This window comes from Brassica oleracea, chromosome C1, assembly GCF_000695525.1.
Source record: "Brassica oleracea var. oleracea cultivar TO1000 chromosome C1, BOL, whole genome shotgun sequence".
NCBI classification, from domain to species: Eukaryota; Viridiplantae; Streptophyta; class Magnoliopsida; order Brassicales; family Brassicaceae; genus Brassica; species Brassica oleracea.
In genome coordinates, this window is record NC_027748.1 from 39,732,534 (window position 1) to 39,759,465 (window position 26,932).

General features: G+C 36.4%; 6 protein-coding genes across 7 annotated transcripts in view; 3 read left to right on the forward strand and 3 right to left on the reverse strand.

Annotated features, from left to right (window-relative positions):
* Positions 1–653, forward strand: part of LOC106344934 (uncharacterized membrane protein YuiD) — a 1,396-nt gene extending 743 nt beyond the window's left edge. The window contains exons 3-5 of the mRNA XM_013784226.1: positions 35–72; positions 148–214; positions 304–653. Of these exons, the coding sequence (XP_013639680.1) occupies positions 35–72; positions 148–214; positions 304–543 (345 nt within the window). The 3' untranslated portion in view covers positions 544–653. The remainder of the gene's footprint in view (positions 1–34; positions 73–147; positions 215–303) is intronic.
* A 1,281-nt stretch (positions 654–1,934) lies between these two features.
* On the forward strand, positions 1,935–5,988 carry LOC106323594 (CTP synthase-like). The gene is made up of 22 exons (XM_013761694.1): positions 1,935–2,039; positions 2,124–2,251; positions 2,448–2,527; positions 2,595–2,681; positions 2,749–2,799; positions 2,886–3,003; positions 3,086–3,142; positions 3,240–3,304; positions 3,398–3,481; positions 3,571–3,621; positions 3,725–3,787; positions 3,876–3,922; positions 4,007–4,076; positions 4,163–4,225; positions 4,340–4,429; positions 4,498–4,536; positions 4,621–4,848; positions 4,942–5,027; positions 5,106–5,154; positions 5,255–5,335; positions 5,424–5,517; positions 5,613–5,988. The coding sequence occupies exons 2-22, from the start codon at positions 2,134–2,136 to the stop codon at positions 5,768–5,770; spliced, it is 1,779 nt and encodes a 592-aa protein (XP_013617148.1). The 5' UTR covers positions 1,935–2,039; positions 2,124–2,133; the 3' UTR covers positions 5,771–5,988.
* Positions 5,989–11,207: 5,219 nt separating this feature from the next.
* LOC106299545 (fasciclin-like arabinogalactan protein 14) lies at positions 11,208–12,265 on the reverse strand. Its single transcript, XM_013735624.1, has one exon. The coding sequence runs from the start codon at positions 12,263–12,265 to the stop codon at positions 11,477–11,479; it is 789 nt and encodes a 262-aa protein (XP_013591078.1). The 3' UTR covers positions 11,208–11,476.
* Positions 12,266–12,887: 622 nt separating this feature from the next.
* LOC106316155 (protein gar2) lies at positions 12,888–15,943 on the reverse strand. The gene is made up of 8 exons (XM_013754057.1): positions 15,852–15,943; positions 15,608–15,708; positions 15,025–15,367; positions 13,961–14,729; positions 13,805–13,866; positions 13,601–13,707; positions 13,433–13,520; positions 12,888–13,344 (listed from the first exon to the last, which is right to left on the reverse strand). Exons 1-8 carry the CDS (start codon positions 15,879–15,881, stop codon positions 13,069–13,071), a joined length of 1,776 nt encoding a protein of 591 aa, XP_013609511.1. The 5' UTR covers positions 15,882–15,943; the 3' UTR covers positions 12,888–13,068.
* Positions 15,944–20,977: 5,034 nt separating this feature from the next.
* LOC106305651 (zinc finger A20 and AN1 domain-containing stress-associated protein 5) lies at positions 20,978–21,892 on the reverse strand. Its single transcript, XM_013742035.1, has one exon. It carries the CDS (start codon positions 21,762–21,764, stop codon positions 21,297–21,299), a length of 468 nt encoding a protein of 155 aa, XP_013597489.1. The 5' UTR covers positions 21,765–21,892; the 3' UTR covers positions 20,978–21,296.
* A 1,264-nt stretch (positions 21,893–23,156) lies between these two features.
* On the forward strand, positions 23,157–25,607 carry LOC106299221 (probable protein phosphatase 2C 38). 2 transcript variants are annotated; one of them, XM_013735373.1, is made up of 5 exons: positions 23,157–23,416; positions 23,509–23,919; positions 24,164–24,531; positions 24,938–25,174; positions 25,245–25,607. In XM_013735373.1, the coding sequence occupies exons 2-5, from the start codon at positions 23,595–23,597 to the stop codon at positions 25,476–25,478; spliced, it is 1,164 nt and encodes a 387-aa protein (XP_013590827.1). In that variant the 5' UTR covers positions 23,157–23,416; positions 23,509–23,594; the 3' UTR covers positions 25,479–25,607. The 2 variants fall into 2 exon arrangements, with proteins under 2 accessions (XP_013590827.1, XP_013590889.1); XM_013735435.1 differs by having other exon boundaries at positions 23,162–23,416; positions 23,514–23,919.
* The last annotated feature ends 1,325 nt before the right edge of the window (positions 25,608–26,932 follow it).

Genomic DNA, 26,932 nt, shown 5'->3' on the forward strand with positions numbered 1-26,932 from the left:
TTACTTTTTTTTTTGCTGATTCATGAGAGATTAGTCTGTTGTGGCTGCAGCAACTGCAATTGCTTTTGAAAGGTGAAACCTTTCTTTAAAATGATTTTTAACTTTCTGCAATTTTCTGAATATTGTTTACATTGGTTCGGTCTCCAGGGGATTTGATGACTCTATTTTTGGTCTGACTGTGGTTTATGCTGTCCTGATCATGTATGATGCTCAGGTAACTTGACCCTTTTGATAAAGTTCAAATCTTTGCTTTCTTTGGTTAACGTTTTGCATTAACTAAATGGTCATGTTATACCGTTGCAGGGTGTGAGGAGAGAAGTTGGAAAGCATGCGAGAGTGTTGAACAAACTAACGGCTAATGCTCGCAAAGGTGAAGTGACAATAAGGTTAGAGGGCAAGGAAGGTGAGACTTTGGAGTCAGATGAGATCAGTGAGGAAGTGTATCTTCCGTTGAAAGAATCAATAGGGCATACTGAAGTTGAAGTCATAGCAGGAGCTTTGTTTGGTTTCTTAGTTAGCTTTGGTGTTTATTCACTTATGTAAAGCTCCCAACTTTATATGTGGGGTTGTTAAGAAAGAAAGAAAGGAGAGTTTGATACTGTGTAATTGCAAAAGTTAAAGAATCAGTGGAAATGTCAAAACAGTTTTGTGGATAGCTATGTTGCTACTGCTGTTCTGATTTTGGAGATAGATGCAGGTTCCATCACCCAGCAGATAGTTTAAATGCAATGACCAAATAAGCTTCTCAACAACCGAATGTAAAGCTGAGTCTTGAAGGGTATCCCAGAAGTAAGGTAACTACAAAACGTTGATAGAACCCACACTGCTTGCCTGTATTCACTTTGTGAGCCAATCCAATAGACAAAAAATAACTGTTGCAGGGTGCATTTTGTATTACATGAAGACAAGGACTTACAAGTAGGGGACAACGTGTAAGTTTGACCAATGACCATCCTCCTCCAGGTGAGGTGATGGCTAAAACCACTTCAGAAGCCGAGGCTGGTGGAGGAGCTGACAAGACTCAATGAGTAGCGAGCTTTGTGTAAAGATAACGATGTCTTATTTTACTTGCTATGTTCTGCATCTGTTCCGTTTTATTGCTCAAGAAGTGCAGCTTATGTGTTTATAAAGGCAACAAGCTGTCTTCTACCATCACCATTAGTCTTAGGCTTCTGAATGATTCAAATACTTGATTAAATGTTATTGAAACTTGAAAGCAATCATCAAAGATAAGCTAGTTATTAGAAAACTCCAAAATAACATTGAACAACACATGTAAACGAGATGTATCCAAGTCCAAACCGTTCCTTGTATACAAAATGTAACACTAACAGTGTAATAGATAAGGTAGTTCTTGAAAACACACTTCTCACTCAGCAATAAACATGTTTGGTATCAAAAGTGGGTCCAGAGTTTTGTTCGGTAGTTTTTGGTTTTTAGGCTGAAGAAGAAGAAGACAAGTACATGGGACATGTTGACTCTTGTCTCTTATCTGATGAAACATGTGAATGCCTCTATTAATGGCAAAAAGACAAACAATCAAAGTAGCAACAAAGAACTCTAAAAGTTTTTTACCTTTCTCCCTCTCCTTGTAAAAAAAAAAGAGAAAAGCTTTTTGGTTTGAAAACTGGGCGCACAGTTTCCCATACAGCTAATCCAAAACCCTCTTTTGGGCCTATCTGGCCATAAAAAAAAAAAGAAGCAACTTTCCACAGAATTAACACTCGGAGTGTCCGTCTCCTTTGTGAAGCAAAATCACAAACCCTATTAATACTACTCTGAAACATACAAAAGCGTAACAGAAAAATAAATACATTTTTTTTACCAGTAGGTTTAGATTGAAATCTACTGTTTCATTCTCTTCACTGAAAGGGTCAAAGCCACAGTATTAAAATTAAATTAAAAAAAAAAAAGATACGAACTTTATTTTTGGTTGGCTTTAAATAGGGGAGGGAGGGGGTCTCGCAGGTTATATAGTAAGCTTATTAGCCGCCGCCTTGCAAAAAACCCCAGGAAAGGCCATTTGCTTTCAGACTAAGGTAGTGTCTGAGTCATACATAACAGAAGAGATTGCTCGTCTTTGAGAAGGCTTATACCTTTGTTCTCTGTTTTTGATGGTTTAGGTTGAAGAAAATGAAGTACGTTTTGGTGACAGGAGGAGTGGTGAGTGGACTTGGGAAGGGAGTCACTGCAAGTAGCATTGGTCTTCTCCTTCAAGCCTGTGGTCTCCGTGTTACTTCCATTAAGATTGGTGAGTTTCATTTACACGAACAAGAAAAGGCTCCTTTTTTTATTATTATTTATATGTAATAACTTGTGTTGTGCTGCCTAATGGAATCAATTTGTAGAAAGGATTATACTCTTCTTTTTTTTTTTTTTTTTTTTTTTTTTTTACTGGTTCTGTTGTTTGAAGCTTCTTAAATGATCATTTTACATTCTTGGCGCAGATCCTTATCTTAATACCGATGCTGGAACAATGTCTCCGTTTGAGCATGGAGAAGTGTTTGTATTGGATGATGGTGGAGAGGTGATTACATCCTCTTATTGTTCCTTGAACCATTGTATTGTGTATCTAAGTGGTTAAACATTTTCAGGTGGACTTGGACCTTGGAAACTATGAGCGGTTTTTAGACAGTACTTTGACCCGTGACAACAATTTAACAACCGGAAAGATATACCAGGTACTCTCTACTACTACTTATCTCATGTTAGAATCTGGTCTTACAGTTTTTGCCCTGGTTTTTGCAGTCGGTTATTGACAAGGAGAGGAAAGGGGACTACCTTGGAAGAACTGTACAGGTTCATAAGTCTTTTAACTTTCTCTGATTCTAATTTTGAGTGAGTGTTTGAGCAAAGCCTTTTTTTTTTTTTTACTTTTCTTTAAGGTGGTTCCGCATATTACTGATGCAATCCAAGAGTGGATTGAGCGTGTAGCTAATGTTCCTGTGGATGGAAAGGAAGGCCCTCCTGATGTCTGTGTCATCGAGTTAGGCGGGACTATAGGTAGGTACTGTTTGTTGGCTGATAAAACCATTCATGACAGTTTCTTAGATGAGTGGGTTTTGTTTACTTGTGTACTGTGCAGGTGATATTGAATCTATGCCTTTTATTGAGGCCCTTGGTCAATTCTCCTATAAAGTTGGTAAGCTTTGCTCTCTAAGGTGCAGTAGTTGTTTTTTTTTTGAGGCTGTTGATTATCGGCTCCATCACTGTTTTTGTCTGTATGTTGTTTCTTATAGGACCTGGTAATTTCTGCTTGGTTCATGTGAGTCTTGTGCCTGTCCTCAGTGTTGTTGGTGAACAGGTAATTTCCTATGTGGCTGTGATATCTTCCATGGAGATATTATTGTATTTAATTTGTAACAGTTGAGAGGTGTTAATGATATTTGTATTGCAGAAGACGAAGCCAACACAGCATAGTGTGAGAGAACTGAGGAGCCTTGGGTTGACACCAAATATCCTAGCATGTCGCAGCACCAAGGTAATGTTTTCATGTTCTGTAGTGTTTAATGATTAGCCATGGAATTTTTTGATTGATTTTTCATCTTATCAGTTCTTGTTTTGTTACAGGCACTTGAAGAGAATGTCAAGACGAAACTCTCTCAGTTTTGCCATGTGCCGGTAATTTGTTGTTGATGTTTATTTAATTTCGTAGAAGCAGAGAGGTTTGATCTCGTCTTTAACAAGTGAACATTCTTGTCTTGCTTTTTCTTTGGTTTCCTAGGAAGAAAACATTGTGACGCTCTATGACGTTCCAAACATCTGGCATGTTCCCCTGCTTTTAAGGGTAAGTAAAGTTCGCTTGAATAGTTTCTAACCTTACTTATGAAGCCAAAGAAGCCTGATTTCCTTTGTTGTTAACTTCTCTAAAATAGGATCAAAAGGCTCATGGAGCAATCTTAAAAGAGTTGAACCTCCTTGGGTTTGTCTCTGAACCATCTTTTCGCTTTTCTGTGATGACTTTTTCTCTACTAATAGAGATTTTGATTCCTTCTGCAATCTGCAGCAAAGCTGTAGAGGCTGACGTGACCGAATGGACTGAAAGAACTAAAATTTATGATTCGCTGCAAGATCCTGTAAGTAAACACTTCTTTAAAAAATATGTTTCCAATGCCAAGAGTGTCTATATAATGGAATCCATTGTTCATTCTCAATGGTACAGGTCAGAATTGCTATGGTTGGAAAATACACTGGCCTTACTGATTCTTACCTTTCCGTGTTGAAGGTAACACTGTCAATTGTGTACTTAAATAAACCAAATATAGAGCTATGCATTTCCTTATGAACTGACTCTGTTATTGAGGATTCTGTAAAACTGAGCTTTTTCATTTTTCTGCAGGCACTTTTGCATGCTTCTGTGGCATGTCACAAGAAGCTCGTTGTAGAGTGGGTTGCAGCCAGTGACCTTGAAGAGATTACAGCACATGAAGTAAGTCTTGTCTTCGTTTCTCTTAGTGTATATAAACTCATGAGTCTTTGTACGACTTACCATTGCAGACGCCAGATGTCCATAAAGCTGCATGGGATCTTTTGAAGGTAGGTTTAATTCTTATGAAACCTGGCATGCTGAGATTAAAGTAAATATGTTGGACTTAGCAATCAGAATTTTTCTTGTTTCAGGGTGCTGATGGGATTCTAGTACCAGGAGGTTTTGGTGATAGAGGAGTGCAAGGAAAGATACTTGCTACAAAGTACGCACGTGAAAACCAAGTCCCTTTCCTTGGGATATGCCTGGGGATGCAGCTGGCTGTTGTTGAATTTGCCCGCTCCATTCTTGGCTATAAGGATGCAAACAGCACAGAGTTTGAACCAGAAACGTCAAGCCCTTGCGTCATATTTATGCCTGAAGTACTACCATATAATCTTCTCATTTGGCTGATAACATGCTTTAAATTTCTCTAAATGTCTTCTTAACCTTGTTTTCAATCTTTTTTGTAAAAGGGATCAACAACTCATATGGGAGGCACAATGCGCTTAGGTTCAAGGAGAACTCACTTTCAGGTTCCTGATTGCAAGTCTGCTAAGTTGTAAGTACATAACACACAACTCTTAGGACTCATTTCCAAAGCCAGAAAGTCTATATAATTTGTTATTTCCATCTTTAGGTACGGTAATGCAAAGTATGTTGATGAGAGACACCGGCACAGATATGAGGTTAATACAGCTTCTTCTATTCTACATATTGTTTGTTTCCTTGAGCTCTCTCCTGACTCCTGAGTCGTTGAAAATGTGACATGTTTTCTTATAATGGCAGGTAAATCCAGATATGATATCAGAAATTGAGAATGCTGGACTCTCATTCGTTGGGAAGGATGGGACTGGGCGTCGTATGGAGGTAATATGCTCGTACAAACCATGTTTAATGTGTAACTTCAGTGAGCTTAGAAGAACAGTGTATGAATGCTTTCGTGTGTGAGGTGCAGATTGTGGAACTCCAAAATCATCCATACTTTGTAGGTGTTCAGTTCCATCCTGAGTTCAAGTCCAGACCAGGAAAACCTTCAGCATTGTTTCTTGGTAAGAACCCATGGTTATGTATGTAGCATAATGGCAAGAAACTGTGTTGATTGTGTTTGTGGGATTTTACTAAGAAACGTTTTGTTACAAAACAGGTCTTATAGCAGCAGCGTCTGGGTGTCTAGAAGCAGTTCTGCAAGCAAGTGGCAAGATGAACAAAGTTTTGATTAATGGAATGGCCAATGGAACAGCAATGGGGAAATTTTATCAGAACGGCAATGTGTATAGCAACGGAAACGGGTTACATCACTGACTCAAGAAAGGAGCAAATTTTACTGCATTTTGAAAACTCTCTTTTTTGGTTTCCTTTAATCAAAGCCACTCTGCATGTATAGAGCCTGAGCTTGTTTCCTTTGTCTTGAAGACTTTGTTGTTGGTTTTGGGGGATAGATATGGATGTGAAGTGTGTGCTTCATGTTCTTGGAGATGCTTTTGCCTTTCCATAGCTAAAAGTAATAAACATTTCTAATCTAGTGTTGCCTTTCTTTTTTTTTCTTCATTTGAAAGCAATGTTTAAAAAATCTTTAAATGGTGATTATGTGTTTTATAAAGAATTATTGTTTAGACGAACATTTAAACTGATTTTTTTAATGCCTATTGATTTTAAAAATTATATTCTAAAATAAATTGTTTTATTTACTGTTAGAACACTGTTTGTAAGTAATGCAACCAAACAATAATGCACCATTTAGTAAGAAAAACTTCACAGATTTTAGTTTTTCTTTATTGCTTCCAATTAAAATCTCTCACAATTTGTAAATATCAAATTTGTGTTTGAGTAAGCTTTGCTGCTAATCTACATTTTTTCTGGCTTTCAGAAATCTAATGTGATTTATTTCATTCCTGCACTCTGTTATTCATCACCACACCGTCATAAAGAACCAAACTCCAAAAGGATGAGATCAAAAACGCAAACGCCGAGTAAGGAGTACTAATCGCTGAAACTCCACTTGTTGTTGAGTTGTCTTTTGCAGAAGAAGGTGGCTTAGCAGTAGCAGCAGCAACAAAAAGCTTAGTAGTAGAGGAAGGTGGAGAAGGTGGCTCGTCATCAAACAATTAAAGCAAAATCATGATTCCTCCAAACTCATGATCCTGATAATCGAATTATCAGAATCCCTTTAACCCCAAACATCAACATCAAGCTGAGACGTATATACATTCTCTCCGATCAGTAACATACATTTTGATCGCCATAGCTAACTGCACTCGGTATACCTCCATCGAATTGAAATCGACACTCAAATATCTGCAGTCTTGGTACCAAAGCTAATGAAGAGGATACCACTGCAACGGTCATTAGATGGTATTTGTTTCTATAGTGTATTTTGTACATAAAACCAATTATCTAATAATTTTAAATAACTCTTGATAATTATTATGAGTGAAATCCTTGTTTTCCAATAAGGAGAGATTTTTAAGAGTTTGAATATATGATTAATTTAATAAGATTGGATTTGACAGAATTTTTATAATACCAGATACTAAATACTAGAAATTTAAACAAAAACTAAAATTCTTAAAAATCATCAATACAATAAGGTCCCTCTTTAATTAACGAAAAAAAAAGTTCACAGTTTTAGAAGTGACATGTGTCAATAAAAACTCCATAGAAAGACAAAACTATTTTATTACTAAGAAAAAACTCTCTGTAAAGAAATAAAATTCTTTTTTTTTGTTCAACAGAAATAAAATTCTATTTTATTATATAAGAACTAGGATTAAACTCGTCCTACGGATGGGTAAACAAATATACAAATAATTTAAATATATTTAAATATTTATTTTTTTTACTTAAAAATAAAATTAATTTTTACGTCAAATTTACCTATTTATTTTACAAATTATAAACTTAATTAACTGTTAAAATCATAAAATATTTATTTTTATAAAAAGTTTATTTTAATTTAGCTTATAACAATATGTCACATCGACTATTTTTAACAAAAACAACATATAACTAATAGTTGTATCCATTAATCTAAATCTAATGTTAAATTTTCTAAATTGCCCTTTAATTTTATACACAGTCACACACAAAAAATAAAAAATGTATTATCGTAAACTAAGCTTGTCATCATCTACTTTTGTCGTGGAAACTCATTCGCTGTCGACTAAAAATACCGTTTCTTTTCTCCAAAAACAAGTCATTTTCTGTTCTCGTATGTGTTTACACCTTGAAATTTTTCGCGGAAAAATCTCAAATTTCACATAATCAGATTTTGAATTGTCAGTTGTGTCAAAAAATGTCTCTCTGAGTGATTTAGAGACTTAAGGGTAAAAAAAATATTGGTTCAGAGAAGTGTTGTGAGTTGGAAAAGAGTTTGGAAGTCGTTCCAAGCGGTTTCAAAGCATGTTTGCTCTTCTCCTTCACCCTAATTCTTCTCGCTCTCAAGCTTGATCATGTTTTTTTTGGAAAAAAGGGCACTAGCTTGATCATGTTCTTTCTCAATCATGGTGGTCAGTTTCTTTATTTCATTTTCGTAATTGCTGCTTTGACTTCTCTTTCTATAGCCAAAGTTGGGATAATTTTCTCTGAATCAGTAAATGTGTTTCTCTGATATTAAGTTTTGACTATATTTAGTTTGGGTACAAACTATAAAAATTGGATCCTTGTGTTTAGCGATGTCTAAAGTAGAAGCTTTTATCATCATTTGGCTCTATTTTTTTTGCAAATTTATATTTACACCACTGTGACCGTTCCGTGTTGTGATTTCATCGCTTCTCATCTTCGCATTCTCTTTTTTTTCATATGTTCTTCATTTTTTCTTCTCTTTCCGTATAATTCTTCATCGGTGTGATTTTCTTATTTTTAGGTAAAAATTACACGTCAAAATTTGACTATTTATTTTATAAACCATAAACTTAGCTAAACAAAATCTAATTATTTTACAAATTAAATTAAAAATCATAAAATATAATTTTTTTCTTAAGTTTGTTATAATTTAGCTTCTAACGATGTCAGCTCCACTCTTTTTAGCAAAGAAACATCTAACTAATAGGTGTAGCCTTAATCTAAATCTAATGTTAAATTTTTGAAATTGTCCTTCATTTTTATACAGAGTCACACACAAAAAGTAAAATGATATTATCGTAAACTAAGCTTTTCATTATCTTCTTTTATATACTACATAAAATAATTAGTTGAACACAATTTCTGGAAATCGATATAATGATTTCATATTCTTATATAAAACATTATAGTCATATATAAAGAATTATAATAACTATTAATGTCTTATAATGTCATGACTTATAAGTCATTTATAAATAAATAAAGCATTTATAAAATTATCTATCATGGCTTACAAAATTATTTTATCTTAATTTGAAATTATTTATATGATTTTATAAATGTAAAAAAAATTCCTATATATTAAACTAGAAATCAGTTAAGTGAATTTTGCTTACATATCGATCATTTGTGAAGTCTTAAGATTTTTTTATAATTTGCTTGGTCGATAATTTAGATTTAAAAAAAAAATATTGATCCTTTAATATCACTTGCCCAAAAATCTAAATTATATTACAAATACTGATTTATGATAACTAATTGTTGAAATTATAGAAAGAATATTAACACTTGATTAATTATTATTTTTATTCATAAACTACATAATATAATAAATGGAACTTTAAAAAAAATTATTTTAATTATATCTAAAATAAAAGGCAAATATAAAACTAATTACTATCACTTGCCATATAAGATAAATGATATTTACAAATCATAATTAATGGTAGCTAATTTTCAAAAATATAGAAAGTGCAATAATGTTTAATCAATTATTTATATATTTATATACTACATAAAATAATGAATATAAAATTTTTTATAGAAATAATGATTTCATATTCATATAAAAATATAGTAGTATCTATAACAATTACCAATCTCTTATAATGTCCATATATGTTTGATAAATAATTATGCTTTGAAGATTGGAAAGATTGTATTTAACGGATCATATGAGAACTTTGATTTAAAAAATGTTTTTCATTTAAATCAAATAATATAGTGAATAAGATAATGTTATGATTGAAAAGAATTTTAAGATGGAATTTTGGTTCGATAATTTGTATTACTATTTAGAGAATGAAATAAATATTTGACAAAAATATGTAAATTAGGAAAACATTAGCAAAAATTTAGTAAAAAGAACGAAATGATAACGAGAAAAATAAGAAGAGACCCAAGAAGAAGCATAATATATGTTGGAAAAGTTAATGTGATAATTACATATATAATTCCACAAGCATTTGTTATTACTAAATATTCATCATTTATTTTTACATCAAATTTATAAAAACTTTACGATTGATTTTCAAACTAATTGAAGTTAAAAATTATATTTTTAGTGTTTTTAATTATTATTATGACATTATATACATATATAATATATATATTTTTATAATATTTATATCTGCGAATTCGCGGACAACCCACCTAGTAAATAATATAATAAGAGACTTATAAATTCAATTCATGACCTGCTTTCTGGGAGGACTCTTTGTACCACCATCTGTTAGAAGTGAATAAACATTACAATAGAAACTCATCACTATCCATGATTCAAACTGTAGAATAATAATATGATTTTACTTACGTATGGACAAAACGACCTTCTCCGCTGCTATATAAAAAGAAGAATAAACATAAAGATAAATATTAACACACACTCAGTGACAAAAAAAAAACAAAATTATATCCTTACCAAAAAGACTTCTTTGAAGCAACAATGGGAAACTTCCCATCGTTTTAGAGTGTTGAAGGTCTCTAAACCAATTTGTTGATGATGAACATACAGACACATGTATCCCTTATCCATGAGGTCTTTCAAGATTGGAATATAACCTTTGTCCGATGATAGAAAGATCAGCGTTGCTGGAGCTTGATTACGTTCACACCACAATTCTAGTTATGTTTTAGTGCAGCTATCAGCAGCTTGATCTACAGACTCAGGTTCCTTGATATAAGTGACACTCTTGCCATTTTCCATTTTCAGCTCTCTCACAAGTTCTTCTTTCAACTCTCTCTCTTAATACCATTCGCATGAATCAGGTAAAGCTCTGGTAAAACTTCTTCATTGTAGCCGTGGGCAATAAGGTACTGGTTGATCCGAGAACGAGAGATGCTAACTTGGTTTGGATAAATGGCGACATTCTCTAGGTCTCAAAAACCCAACGGCTAGAAGCAGTTCTGCAAGCAAGTGGCAAGGTGAACAAAGTTTGTACAAATAGAGTGGCTAATGGAACAGCAGTGTTGCCTTTCTTTCTGACTTACATTTGGAACTTGGAAGTAATGTAACCAAACACAATACACCATTTAGTAAGAAAAACCAATGTTCTAACAGTTGGAATAGGCAGCAAATAAGTGATAGTTGAATTGATTTTATTAAAGTTCAATTCATGCAACTCACATCAGTTTAAACCATTCTAAATTAGTTTAAAACAATTTAAATCCGTTTAAATCAATCTAAATTGATATAAATCTCTTAATCAAGTAATTATGTTAGTCCAAATTCAGAAATTTGTCTAATTTCTTTATTTTTGTATATCTAATTTTAAGAGTTCATCAAAATAATTTTATAATTAAATTTTAAACTAAAACATCAAATATAATTATAAAATTCTACTGAGCATCTATTTACCATCTACCATTTTTGAACATTGAGAAAAACCTTACATGTTTTATATTCTTTATTGTTTACATTTCAAATCATTCACAGCTTCCAAATAAAGAAAATTTTGAGTTTTACAACTTTCTCCATCCTTATTGTATCATCAGTCACTTTATTTGTTCTTTGGATTTTGTTGCCTTATTCCATAGAAATTATGAAGCTTGAAGTGCTCTTATGTGTTTTGGGTGTAAAAACTTGAAAGCTGTGCTGCCCATCTCCACTTTTTTTCTGGCTTTCAGAAAGCTGATCTGGTTTATTTCATTCTTGCACTCTGTTATTCACTAGACCGTCGTGAAGAACCAAAAGGATGAGATCACAAACGCAAACGCCAAGTCAGGCGCATTAATCGCTGAAACTCCACTTGTTGTTGAGTTGGCTTTTGCAGCAGAAGGTGGCTTAGCAGTAGCAGCAGTAGCAGCAGCAACAAAAGGCTTAGTAGTAGAGGAAGGTGGGGATGGTGGCTCGTCAATTGTATAATCATCATCATTAGGAGGTTGTGGAGGAAGTGGTGTAGATGATGAACCATGATCAGAAGGACCTTCAGGATTCATTATAGGTATGTAACTACTAATATGAAGCACCGAGATGTTATATGGATGTGTGGCAACAGAGTCTATAAGCTTAGAGTCAAGGAGAGATCCACGAACCGCAGATCCAAACATGACGTCACCGTTGTTCATAACGGTTGCGTTTATGAACCCTTGTTGGCCTTTGGCTTGACCGCTTGATTGGAAGAGAGTGGTGAGTATTACTGATTTTTTGTTGAGACTCTTGAGTTTCTTGATGTCGTAGTAGTCTAAGACGATGTGGAGGCTAAGGCTTTTCTTGTTGTCTTCGGTTGATTGGTCGGAGAATAAGGACATTGCGTCGTTGGAAAGGGCGAGGACGGTTATGGTTTGACGGGAGTTGATGGTGGAAGCGAGTCCGGTTTGGGAGAGGAGGTTGTTGAAAGTGGAGAACTCATTGTTCAGGTTTAAAATGCGTGTGATGTTGAATGCGTGGGCATTGAGGAATGTAGAAGCAAAGAAGAAGAGGGAGAGTGTAAGTGAAGCAGAGGAAAAAGAAGACATTGTATGGATTTGATTGATGAGGATGATTGTTGTGAGCTTTTTATCGAGTCGAGATGTGCATGTTTTGATTTGGTGTCTTGTTTAGACATGAGGAAGAGAATGTGTTTCTCCGCACTTTGAGGATACTTGTCTCATGTCTTTTCTGGATTAAGAACACTTGTCGGGGGTCTCATGACTTATTATGGTGGTTACTTTAAAAGCGTTTAGGTTATTCAAGTGATGTTCAAGCAATGTTCTAAAGTTCTGGTCTAGGCGGTATATTAGTTACAGCCAAAACAATTTTCTTAAAATCCAAATTATATAATTTAATATAATTCGATATAAACTGGTCTAAATTTGTTTTAACAAGTAACAATGTTAGTTCAAATCCATGTCTACTTCTTAAATTTCTAATTTTTATAATTCATCCAAATAATATTAGACATAAAAACTAAAATATTTATATATGTAAAATATATAATATTCGTCAATCCCGAATAATCCGGCTAGTTGGTAGTCCGGTTATAAACATTGTGTTAAAATAAGCCACTTGTTTGCAATAGAGAGAGTAATCATACAAGTAACATTGTAATACATGTTGCGGAAATTTGTTCCTCTTTTTATCCCCATGAAAATGGTAGAGAGCTACTTGAAATACATTTTTATTGTTTTTTTTAATATCCATACAAAAAAAATGAACCATAAACGTCATCAATAGGAGTATGATTATAGAGAAGAAAACAAAATGAAAAAATCCGATAATGCAGATGATAAAACTCATCTTTTTTTTGTTCCTAAGCTCTTATTGCTTCTCTTTTATCCCATCAGGCTGTTGCATTTCCGTTTGATTGAGAATCTGTTCGGACGTAAGTCAGACTACGAGTACTTGGAGTTGCTGCAACGCTGTTGGTGCCAGTCTCAGCTGAATCACGTTTCCATTGCATACTCCTGGCTCCACCTCTAACAACAGAACGACCCCTAAATGCACCACCAGGGATACCTCTTCTGTAAGGTGAGGAGGCTCTTGCGTACCTTCCCGCTCGAGACCATGACATGCTCGACGCAGCCTCCTGTTGTTGTTCATTGCTTCCTTTCACAATCTGCATCCATCAGAAAAATACAAACTAAGACTCTAACCATTCCTAAAGACTACCAAACACTACATGAGATTTTTCAATATTTTTTTACCTTGAGAATCCGAGACATGAATGAGGTGCCGTCCAGAGATAATGCACTCTCTGCAGACTCTTTGCGCGTGAACTCGATATATGCTGATCTGCAAAAGGCGAACAACTTTGGTCACTTAAAAGCCTCTGGTAACTAAACTTTGCAAGGTCCTGAATGCAGATAACTTACCCACTTGGTTGCCCTGTCGCTGGATCTGTAACTATGACAGCTTTAAGCACTTCACCAAACTTGTTGAAATGCCTTGAAAGGCTATCCTTGGTGGCACCAAAATGAACCTGTTTTACGACCAAACCACACTCAAATTAATACAACCAATGAAAAAAAATTTGCTCAGTTTCAGTTCAGGAGTAAATAAAGAGTCACAGTCATTACATTGGCGACAAAGATTGTTCGAGACCTAGCATCTTCCAAAGGGCGGCTAGCAGATAATGTCCCTGCAAATACGACCAAGTCATGAAGAAGAACTTAACCAACAGGAACCCAAGAAGTTACAATACCATGAATCTTTAAAAAAAAACAAAAACTCACCAGGAACAGGTTTCTTAATCAATGATTCTTCTTTCGCAATGGCAGCAGGTTTCACCGTTGATGATTCTGTGATAGCTTCACTAGATGTATATCTTTGCAGGCCCACACCTGGTACTTTCATCTGCTCCTCTAACTTCACTGTCTTCCCTGTATCTGCACTGCCAGAGAAACCTCCATTCTTCTGCTTGGTTCCAACTTCAGTAAAGTGATCTTGATAATTGGTCCCTTTAACTCTATTGGGGTCATCGACCAATCGATGCTGCAGACTTTTCGGATTGTTAATTCTGTTCCCAAGTGAAGAACTCGAGTAAGACCCATTGACACTTGGACCGAGTCTGCTTGGCTGCAAGCCAGTTTCAAAAGTCGTCATGTTCTCAACATACACTCCATTGTTGTCAAGACGCTGTGAGTATTGATGCTGTACCGGTTCCTGATCTTCGCTACGTTCTTCATTCTTAAGGGGAACTTCCGAAGTTTCAGGAAAGCCTGTTGAGTGGCTAATTCTGTCAAAGACGCTTCTCCCAGTTTTGGGATTCTTGGCATCTTCAGCTGCTTCGGATACAGCTTTCATAACAGTGGCTATGGGATTCACAGCCTTGGCTACAGATCGGGTTTTCCGAGGTGGGTCCGGTTCAGATGAGTCTTGAGTCGATGCGGATACCACTGAGCGGAGACGTTTTAATGAGGGTTCAGTGGGATTTGATGTACCCAGAGCATCTCGCATAGCAAACTGAAGCAGACGGCTAGAAACAACAGGTTTAGCCTCCCTCTATCATAGAAGTCAAAGAAAGATCATCAGAGAACCATAACCACTATCCGTACATTAGAAGGCTGGGGAAAGGCAACCCAATCACACAAAGTCAAGGGTAACTGAAGACGTCTCACACATGTCAGTCCTATACAACGCAAAGGTACCTACCCTCTGGCCTAAATTTGACTCTCAGAACATCTTCACAATACGATTTGACACCCATCCAGTGAACTATTTAAGCATATTTTTCAAACTTTCTACTCCAGGTACTAAGTGGTGATTGCTATTAAGCAGGAAATTACAGAATACAAACCTGTTCGTTCCGCGAGCTGTCAATTTTACTCCTTTTCCTGTGGGAATGAGACTGCTCAGATGGGGACCTTTTACCATGTCTCTCTCTGTGATCTTCCTTCTCGTAGTTATGAACTTTGTGAACCTCAGAACTCAGAAGAGGAGGAACGTCAGAAGCATTCGGCTGGGTTCTCCACTGTCTACTGCGCCGAGATGGTGCTCGTCCTTTCTCAGATTCGGAATCCATTTGCACAAGTGCTTTATCCTCATTCTGACTACTTACCAATGAGCTTCTCACCATAGTTTTCTCAACATGAGAACTAGTAAAGTATTCATCCACACTTTCCCCTAGATGATCCCACAACCTGTAAAAAAAAAAACCTCCAACTGAGTTCAAATTTATAAAAAGAGATTCAACTTCGACTTTCTTATACATTAATTCATAACAATTTTCTTTTCAATAGGAGAAAAACTATCCATTGCTTTACTTAGGTCGCCTCTGTGTTCCAATTCTCCCTTAGAAAACATCAAATTGAACCACGATTTTTCCATAGATAAAGGCAATAGAACCTTGTTTCCACAAAGGGCAAGAGACATTTACATACCAGGAGACAAAAGAATCGCTATCATCAGCAAGAAAGATCTTTAATTCATTCTTAGCTTCCTCTTTCCTCCTCCCATTCTTAAGTAACACTATCACATATTCCTATGAGCACACAAAATATACATCAGTGTCACTAGATTTCTAGGAGACTTGTTTCATGAGTAACACCATCAACGTGTAGAATCAATCAACAATCCAAGAAAGCTAATTATCACATTCAACCTAAATAAGAAATATTCGTATACCACAAGAATGTCATCAGTGTAATCTCCCATGTACTCCTTCAGCTTAACCTTCACTCTCTCTTTCAACTTCACAACTCCTTCCTCACTGAAATCACCATCATCGAGATCGTATCAAAAAAAAACCTAACTTTTCCGCCGCAATGACACAACAGAGAAACAACAAAATCAGTATAAACCCTAAGACTCAATTCGAGAACGGAGAGATTTAAACAACCTCCGGTCCGTGGGGATGTTTAGGGTTTGGTTCTCTGTCTGTCGGGGAAGAATCCAAAGAGCGCACTCGCTCGATTTTCTGATTATAATCAGAAAGGGATTTTTCGCTTCGGCTTCGACAGACGGAACGAATTAGACACAGAGAAACTGAACAAAAATAAATAAAATTATAAGTCCTTTCGTAAAATCTTTTATAAACCCAAACACACAGGAGGTTTATGCTCCTAATGGGCTGGGTCGAAATTTATTGGGCCGAATCAATGTGGGTAGTAGTGTGCTATGCTACAGTTGTAGTAGTATTTTTATGATACGGTACTAAGAGCATGTTTATCGGTAAAACCCACGTAAGGGTTCTTAGTGATTTTTTTAATATTTAAGTGAAGTTAAGTTATTTTGTTAAGAGATCCTTAATGTTAGTGGTTTATTGCTAGTATTTTAATTAGGAATTCTTAACAATAAAAAATTATTAAATATAATTTTATTTTAAAAAAAAACAAAGTTAAGCATATTATTTGAAACATAAATTTTAAAATAAAAACATAAAAGCAAAGATTACTAAATAAACGATAATAATTTGAAATAGGCATTGAAGCTTAGTTGATGTCTTGATCACGTCCAAATTTACTCAATATATGTTCAACCAAATCACGTTTCAGTTGTTGATGCGCTTGTTTATCACGAATTCTTGCTCGAACACCCATCTGAATGGCGATATTTGTAGGGATATCTATTGAATATGTGAGATCGATATGTGAATTTCCGCTGCCTTCTCCTTGTTGGAAATTGGAAACATCAAATTGAGTGTGTTGATCTCTTTTGTTTTCGACTACCATATTATGGAATATGATACATGCTCTCATAATCTTCCCGATCTTGACTTTATCCCAACAAAGTGCTTGATTTTTAACAATGGTAAATCGAGCTTGCAAGACTCCGAAAGCACGTTCGACATCTTTTCTGACAGCTTCTTGACATTGAGCAAATAAAGCCGCTTTCGGACCTTGTGGTAGTTGAATAGATTGGATAAAAGTTGCCCATTTCAGATAAATACCATCGGTGAGATAATAAGCCAATGAATAAGAATTTCCGTTCACCGAGAAATTCACATGCGAAGCTTGACCATTGATTATGTCATCAAAAACAGGTGAGCGATCAAGAACATTGATATCATTTAAGGTACCTGGAGGTCCAAAAAATGCATGTCATATCCAGAGATCATATGAAGCAACCGCCTCTAAAACGATTGTGGGTTTTCCTGAACCACGATAATATTGGTCTTTCCAAGCGGTGGGACAATTCTTCCACTCCCAATGCATACAATCTAAGCTTTCGGTCTCAGCTTGGGAACACGTGGTCTTGCACGCGTCCGAATTGATTCGTATAAGACCGTCTAGTGAACATAGATATTCCCCATTACAATTTCTTACGGGTCATGAGTCAGACAAATCCCATCTTAAGACATTTGGCTGTGCCGTCTATGTGCCAATTGCACCACCACAGAGAACAAAGATGGGACCTCAAAGGAGGATGGAGATATATGTTGGATATGATTCTCCCACGATTATTAAATACCTTGAGCCAACTACGGGTGATTTGTTTAATTAAGGCCAGGTATGCGGATTTTCACTTTGATGAATCTGAACATCCAACATTAAGGGGAGTGAATAGTAAGCTGGTAAAAGAAATTACATGGAATCAAACATCATTATCTTGGCAAGATCCTTGAACTCAGGAATGTGATTTAGAAGTTCAAAAGATAATACATTTACAAAAGCTAGCTAATCAATTGCCAGATTCTTTTGCTGACTCGAAAAGAGTTACTAAGTCATATATACCAGCTGCTAATGCACCAATCAGTATTGATGTTCAAGAGGGACACAATCAAGTTGCTACAGAGTCTAGACAACGTTTGAAACGTGGTAGACCAATAGATTCCAAAGATAAGAACCCTCAGAAATCTAAGAAATGTGCAAAGAATGAAACCGAGGTTGTTAAAACCCTAGACACAACCGCGGTCGTTCCAAAATTCCAGGACTTAGCCACGGCCGATCCCAAAACCCTAATAACGATCGCAGCCGATCATGAATGCTTAGATGCGGCCGGCCCTGATGTATCTAATCTTGATTCTTGGGACGTCAAGATTCAAGGTACTGAAGGTCCTGATAATAATGAGACCTCAATAAATTATGTCTTGTCTGGGATACAATAGTACAAAATGAATGTCGACATTGATGATATATTTTCATACAAGGTAGCACTTGAACCCATGGATGATATGGATTTGAATGAGGATCATGAACCCACGTCTATTTATGAGTGCACTCAACGATCAGATTGGATCAAATGGAAAGAAGCTGTAAACGTGGAGTTAAACTCTTTAAAGAAGAGAGATGTCTTTGAACCAATAGTCCGGACACCATATGATGTTAAACCAGTCGGCTATTAAAAGGTCTTTGTGAGAAAAAGAAATGAACACGGCGAGGTTGTTAGATATAAAACACGGCTTGTTGCACAAGGATTCTCACAGAGACCAGGAATAGATTATGAGGAGACATACTCCCCTGTGGTGGATACTACTACTTTTAGATTCCTGATAAGTCTGGCTATAAGAGAGAAATTAGACTTGCCGTTAATGGATGTTGTAACTGCATACTTATATGGGCCACTGGATAACGAGATTTATATGAAAGTACCAGAGGGTATAGAGTTGAAAACAAATTGAGTACTCGAGAACAACACTGTATAAAGTTGAATAAGTCACTTTATGGATTGAAACAATCAGGCCGAATGTGGTACAATAGGTTAAGTGAGTACCTAGAGAGAGAAGGATACAAGTATGATCCGTACAGCTCTTGTATCTTTATAAAGAAATTCGGCGAGGGCTTTGTGATTATAGCAGTGTATGTTGATGATTTGAATATCCTAGGAACCTCTGGAGAGATCTCCCAAACAGTTGAATATCTTAAGAAAGAATTCGAGATGAAAGATCTTGGAATAACAAAGTTTTGTTTGGGATTACAGCTTGAGTACATAAGAGATGGAATCCTTGTGCATCAAATGACATATACAGAAAAGTACTCAAGAGATTCAATATGGCCGAGTCTCAGCCATTGTCTAGCTCCATGGTTGTGAGGTCTCTAGGCTTGGACACTGATTCGTTCTCGACCAGATATATGTTTTGCCGTGAACCTACTATCTAGGTTTAGCTCTTGTCCGACCCAAAGGCACTTGAACGGGATTAAACATGTTCTTCGTTACCTACAAGAAACGAAAGACTTGGGTCTATTTTATACAAACCAAAAACAAAGAAGGTTTAGTTGGCTTTGCTGATGCAAGTTATCTTTCGGATCCACACAATGCTCGATCACAGACAGGCTATGTTTTCACACATGGTGGAACGGCCATATCATGGCGTTCCATGAAGCAGACGATCGCGGCCACATCTTCAAACCATTCAGAGATATTGGCTATACATGAGGCCAGCCGCGAGTGTGTTTGGTTGAGGTCCATGACCCAACATGTACGAGTTGATTGTGGGATGTTCGAAGGCAAGGACGCACCAACCGTGATGTATGAGGACAATGCAGCATGCATTGCTCAACTTAAAGACGGCTACATCAAAGGAGACATGACGAAGCACATCTTGCCTAAGTTTTTCTTCACGCATGAACTACAGAAAACCGGCGAGGTCCAAGTGGTGCAAGTGCGTTCCAGTGACAACTCAGCTGATCTATTTACCAAGTCACTTCCTACCTCGACGTTCAGGAAGCTCACACATCAGATAGGGATGCGTAGACTGAAAGACCCTCAGTGATGTTCAGAACATAGGGAGTAATACGTGTTGTACTCTTTTTCCTTCACCATGGTTTTGTCCCATTGAGTTTTCCTGGTAAGGTTTTAATGAGGCAACATCTAAAGCGTATTACAAACTCTGTATGGTTATGACATCCAAGGGAGAGTGTTATAAATTATACTGTGGATGTCCATAACCGGCCCGGTCCATAACCGGTCCGGTCCATAACCGGTCCATACATGAGAGAGAGAGAGAGCTTGCGCCTAGAGAGAGTCAGCCAACCCTACTTTCCTTTTCCTTATTAGTTTATGATTTGTATTCTTTCCATATTTTTTTTTCTAGTATTTCAATTATTCTATGACGGTGCAATTCTCATATATAAAAGACTCTTTATGTTTATGAATAATACAGAAACATACCGATTTTATTTTCTTGTTTCACAACCGAAACTTATTTCTATGTAAATTATTCCTTAAATTTTGGGGCTACAGGGCCTATGTTTCATTTAGCTATGCTTATGTCACCCCTATGTTGGATCATAGTGACAGTTTAAGAAGGAACGTCGTATTAAATGAGTCAGTTGCATTTTGTTTTACCAAACTTCAAAAAAGAGTCGTGTGAGAGATATATGCATGCGATTACGTTTCGGACTGGGGGAAGGTCGAAGACAACTTGTACAACATTCCCATCAGTTGACTACTCGCCTCTCCTTCCAAGTTGATGTTTGACATTTAAATTAACTTCCCACCAAACTTATGTAATTGCATTATTTGTTAGGACAAACGACGAGGCCCAAGAAATAAGACTTTTCACATATGGTTGGAGTTATACGTGTAAGACATACAATTGGTCACTTTTATTTATTGTATAATAACGATAGTTGCATGATATAATAAAACTCTCTTCCTCTTCGTCTTTTCACGGGATATTTCTTGTGTGATTCACATGATACTGCATCACGCAAAGATATTAAGTTCATAAACGAAATAAAATTATTAGCAACAAGTCAATCATGTTGTTGGCCGCTCTTCTATACGCCAAGCAAAGTTGTCGAGAGAAATTGGCTGGCTATAGTGAGTTGTGACGCACAATGGACTAGTATTATAAACATTTGATAAAGTACCACACGAAACCAGAGACACGTTACCTAAATTTACCAAAAACACCCTTCATTTCTACCGAATCTACAATACACATGCCACTCGACAACTTTGTCTTGAATTCGTAAAGCCAAACAATAATTAATCATCAACTAGAAGAAAAAAAAAAGTAAAAGAAATAAAATTTAGGTTCAGATTTTAATCCAGCAGAGAATCTCTACGATCTTTCATTACAAACAGACAACATCTAATCGATGTCTCCGACTCCGAGCTTCTGTCTTAACGACCTTTGCTCGAACCACCACAAGTTTTCACGATTGAATCGATTTGAATTAAACTTTAAACTTTGACCATCTTCGCCGCCTTGACGACCGGATTCTCTCTAGCGATCGCCTCGCGTCCGGCGGTTTTGTAGTCGTAGCTGCAATCGTGGCGATCCGAGTAACGGTGCTCGGCGCAGAAAAGATCGCCGCATCGGCATCTGAACCCGGTCAAACCGACCTTCTTACGACAACCGGAACACCGGTTTATCGTCTGTTGATCTCTCTTAACCGGGTCGATCTCCCTGGGACGAATCACGACTTTGGCTGGCGTCGATCGAAGGTTGACGGATCTGGCTGATCTCTTCAAGATCGAGGTTGAGTCTACGCCGGCGGCGGCGACGGAGGCGTTGAAACATTTCTGACACATGTTGTTGGTCGCTGGATTCGCTGTAACGCCGCAGTTGTTTGAGCAGAGCGTCGGGGTGGTGGTCAAGGTTTCGAGGACCTTGAACTCCGTCTCTTCCTTCTCCGTTCTCTGCGCCATGTATATTGTTTTTCACGTTCTCCGGCGAGCTTACGAATTGAGAATATAGAGAGATAAAAGCGAGAGAAGAGAAGAGAGAGAGAGAAAGGAAATGAATGGAATATGAGCCTCGGAGAGACGCGTTTCCAACTCTTATCATCTCTCTCCACCACCCCCACTTTCCGTCGTCTGGTTGTAAATTACCTAATTGCCCTGTCCACTTTAATTACAGGATGATTTAAATATTGCATCTCAATCATTCTAGAATGCCTTATGACACCCTACACCGGCCAATATGTCGTCTCTTTCATTTTTATTTTCAATTCTGATTTTCTTTGACTATACTCTAATACTATTGATTATTTATTGATATATGAGGGGATATGGACCAAGTTGTTTACAGTTTACAAATCGTTTATTTTAAAACAGAGATATATTGTGGATATGAAAAATATCATATATATCTACATGCTGTTGCTGATTAATGATGAACCAAAACAATATAGTAGTTCTTAGTTCTTACCGGAAATAAATATAATTCATACTGATGCATTTAGAGGTGCTGACTAAGATCAGAGACATACATATGTTGTGTATAATCCGTTTTTAAGGTCATTTATAGTTTTTTAAAGAGTTTTATTTTAGAAAGTATAGACATAATTTTAAATATATGAGACTATGCAGGTTAATACCGGTAGAAAAAAAAACTGACATGTGAAGGTCTAGGATTCTACGTCCAACATGGCAACATGCCAAATTGCAGACAGCAGATATTAAGCTTATATAAAAATTATAATTTTAAGATATACAGTATATGGTTTGCATTGTGTTGCTAGGGTGAAATAGAAAATGTGCCATGGTTTACTGGTTTAGGCAGGCCGGGCTTTAAGGGTATGACAGTGTATAAAGGGCAACTTCTAAAAGCAAGCATAATTAAAGGAGAAAAAAGATTAATTCGGCACATGGCCCATCCATTCTTTGAACCGGGCCTGTGTTTAAGTGTAAGTGCTCAACTAAATAGTCTTATTTTTCTTAAAGTGCTCAACTAAATAGTCTTATTTTTCTTAACTATGCCCTCCAAAGTCCAACCAGGAGGTGTCTTTTTTAACTATAATCTTCAAAACTTGCACTATTTAATCATATGATTAATTTCTGAGCAAAAAAAAAAAAACCAGGATTAATTTTGTAGTGAAAATTTTCAAATATTGGCCTTTCAATCATTTAACGACTACAAACGGCTAATTTTATATTTAAAGTTGTTTTAAAAATGAAAACAAATATCTAAATTAGTAAAAAAAAATTATTAATCTTGAGAAATAGAGAAACATTTGCTAAATTTAGGAGAGAAAACTGCCTAAAAAGCCGGGTTGTTTGTGAGGTCAATGGCCTAAACAGCTAAACTCGAAAAACAAATGGAAAAAAAAAAGTAATCGGAAACGGAAAATTAAAAAAAAAAATCAAAAATTAAAAAGACAGAAACTACAGAGAAATCAAACCCCCAAATATGGAATTCAGACAGAGTCGCAACTAGATTTGTCAATCTCTCTTCCCCTCTTTCTCCTGTAAATCCAATCGGAGTTACGATCTTCCCCCTCGCATCGTAACTCCTCATCAGAAAACAATCTACTTCCCGATCTCGATCTTGATCCCGTTCTTCACGGTTTAACAAAAAGGTATTGTTTGATCCAGTTCTGTCTGATTTCCAGACAACGATCCGTTGTTATTGAGTTTATGTAAGAGATTTTGATTTTGATTTTTTGGTTAGGGAAGGAGGAATAGCAAGTTTTTGATCTGTTGGGTTTTTTAAAAAGTTTATATCTTTGGATGAAAGTGAAGCTTTGAGGAGGGGTTATGGTATCAGAGACTATATTGCGGATCGTAGCACCATGTTGGGGAAAACCTTCTGTGAAGGGAGATCATTCAACGAGAGGAGATGTTAATGGAAGGTGTGATGGGCTTCTTTGGTATAAAGACTCTGGTAACCATGTTGCTGGAGAGTTTTCAATGTCTGTGATTCAAGCTAACAATCTTCTTGAAGATCATAGCAAGCTTGAGTCAGGTCCCGTTAGTATGTTTGATTCGGGTCCTCAAGCTACTTTTGTTGGTGTTTATGATGGTCATGGTGGTCCTGAAGCAGCTCGGTTTGTTAATAAACACCTCTTCGATAACATCAGAAGTATGTAATGCTTTTGTCTTGCTTTGTGTGTTGAAATTAGATTTTGTGTTGACCAATGTTCGAGAAATCTCTAGGCGGTGGTTAGGAAGTATTAATGTTTAGGCGGGTGTCTAGACTGATTTTTTTCGAACACCTATACAGATTTTTTTTTTTAAATCGTTTAAATCCGATTTGCCGACTAGGCGGACACATAGGCGTCTCCTAGACCGATTTTTAGAAAGTGTTGACATTTTCTCTGATGCAGAGTTTACGTCGGAGAATCATGGAATGTCTGCATCCGTTATAACGAAAGCATTTTTAGCTACAGAGGAGGAGTTTCTTTCTCTTGTGCGGCGGCAATGGCAGACAAAGCCTCAGATTGCTTCTGTTGGAGCTTGTTGTCTGGTAGGGATCATATGTAGTGGATCTTTGTACATTGCTAACGCGGGAGACTCTCGGGTTGTGCTAGGAAAACTGGAGAAAGCATATAAACTTGTCAAGGCTGTTCAGTTATCTTCTGAGCACAACGCAAGTTATGAATCTGTGAGAGAGGAGTTGCGGTTGTTGCATCCAGATGATCCTCAGATTGTGGTCTTGAAACACAAAGTATGGCGTGTCAAAGGTATTATACAGGTAAAAATACTCTCACGGTAATGCAAAATGTCATTTCTAGACTCTTGTTACATTGGCATTTCGAATATCGTTTCGTTTTTCAGGTCTAAAGATATAGGATATGTTCGGGTATTTAAAAAACTTGGTTTTGTTTTATTGTGGTTTTCGGTTCGAGTAACAAAGTTGGGAATCAGCTAATATCTGAGATAGCTTCCGGTCCAATTTGGTTTCGGTTTTTCAGGTAATTCGGGTTTAAAAGTCAGATAATTCGGTTTTTTCGGGTTTTCAAATAAAAATACAGGACAATTTGGTTAGTTTTAAATATTCCAGATAAAAAGTAGTGTGTGAATGACGCAATTATGTGGCATATGCATAGAAGATTTGTTGCCAAAATCTGATTCTGAATGCTTGTTCTGTTTTCTTGAAGGTGTCACGGTCAATAGGTGATGCCTACTTAAAGAAAGCAGAGTTCAACAGGGAGCCGCTATTGGCAAAGTTCAGAGTGTCTGAGACTTTCCATACACCAATCCTTTTAGCAGAGCCTGCAATTACAGTACACAAAATCCATTCAGAGGATAAGTTTCTCATATTTGCATCAGACGGTTTATGGGAGCACATGACCAATCAGGAAGCTGTTGACATTGTGAACACTGGCCCGCGTAATGTAAGACTCTTTGTTTCTTTCTCTTTTTCTTTTCATCTTCATGTTGATTGAAACGTATGTATGAATGCAGGGGATTGCGAGGAAGCTGATAAAAACAGCTCTAAGAGAAGCAGCAAAGAAGAGAGAGATGAGATATTCAGATCTTAAAAAGATTGACAGAGGAGTGCGGAGACATTTTCATGATGATATAACAGTCATTGTTGTGTTTCTTGATTCGCATCTCGTTAGTAGAAGTATCTTACGTCGACCTCTCATCTCCATCTCAGGCGGTGGTGACTTGGCTGGACCTTCTTCTACCCCTTGACTCACATTTCACCACAATCTATAATATATTATTCTATATATTCAACATATCCACTATATATAAAACACATTGCAGAAACACTTCAAGTTCCTTCTCTTTTTTTCTTTATATATAACAAAAAAAAAACTTTGTAACTCTGTTTTTTATTCATCTTAAACAAACAAAATGAAGAGTTGAAACATCAATGTATAGGTCTGAGTTATTATGATAAAAAAGATATCACTTGTTGGAAGGATATTTATTACTGAATGCCTCATCTACTATGCTTTCTTTTGTTCTCTTGTGTAATGTTACTAATGTATCAACATGAGCATAAACAAATATGTAAATGATACGTTAGAGACTGGTAACTGTTGCAAATTCGTCTTTTATGCCAAAGACGAAATATATTGCTTTTCCAAGGTCTGAGAATTCAAATGAATCTTGTCAGTCACAAGTTAAATAGCTATTGAGATATATAGTAATTGAAAACGGTTGCAGGTTTAAAATTCATCCAACAGCTTCAAAATTTAGACAATAGTAATAAACACAGCTCCATGAAAATGGATCTTGCACCCTTGGCAGCAGTTGGCATGTGATGGTGGTTGAATCATGTCATAACCTAGACGGTGCGAACTACGAGATCTATCTAGGTCATAAATGCTGGAGAAGAACTGGTTTTGGTCAAAAATATTATTTTCTTATCAAGGTTATATGTGAAATACAGTTATTAAAAAAAGTTACACGTAAAATATTAGTAGTATATAAGTTAATTAGATCACCTGCAACAATTTTTGATTGTGAGTATGGCCTCAGAGAAAAACTAAATGCAGATCAAGTATCTGGACAGAGGAGGAGATGCTTAAATGCTTCTGGTAGGACCACACGAGTCACGTGTAAAAGTATTTATGGAGGCCCAACCTCGTTACTTATTTTAATTAAAATGTTGTCTATGTTACGAAAAGAACTGGAATTTTATTATATCGCAGGAATTTAAATAAAGTAAAATTTTATACTCGTACGAAGAAGATAATACTGATAAGAAGAGATGATGTGTTATTGAAGGAGAAGGATGGATGTGTTTACAATCGATCGAAACGATCGTTTATATAGAAGAGAAATTCACTGTGCAAATAGTGCAGCGGGCCCCACATCTTTTATATTTTTCAACGTTTGCGGCTAATCTTTCATAACACTCCCCCTTGGGGACCGGTGTCACTATCCACTCTCGCTTAACGTCTATGTTGCCTCGTTAAAAACCTTTCTAGGAAAACCCAATGGGAAAAACCATAGTAAGGTAAAAAGAGTACAACTACGTAAGCTCCCCCTCGAATGAGCAGTCATAGATCCTTCTGATGACGCATTCCAATGTTACGAACATGTTTTCTGAATACCGAAGTCGGAAGTGATTTTGTGAAGAGGTCAGCTGCATTGTCGCATGATTGGACATATCTTACTTCAATCTCTTTCTTCTT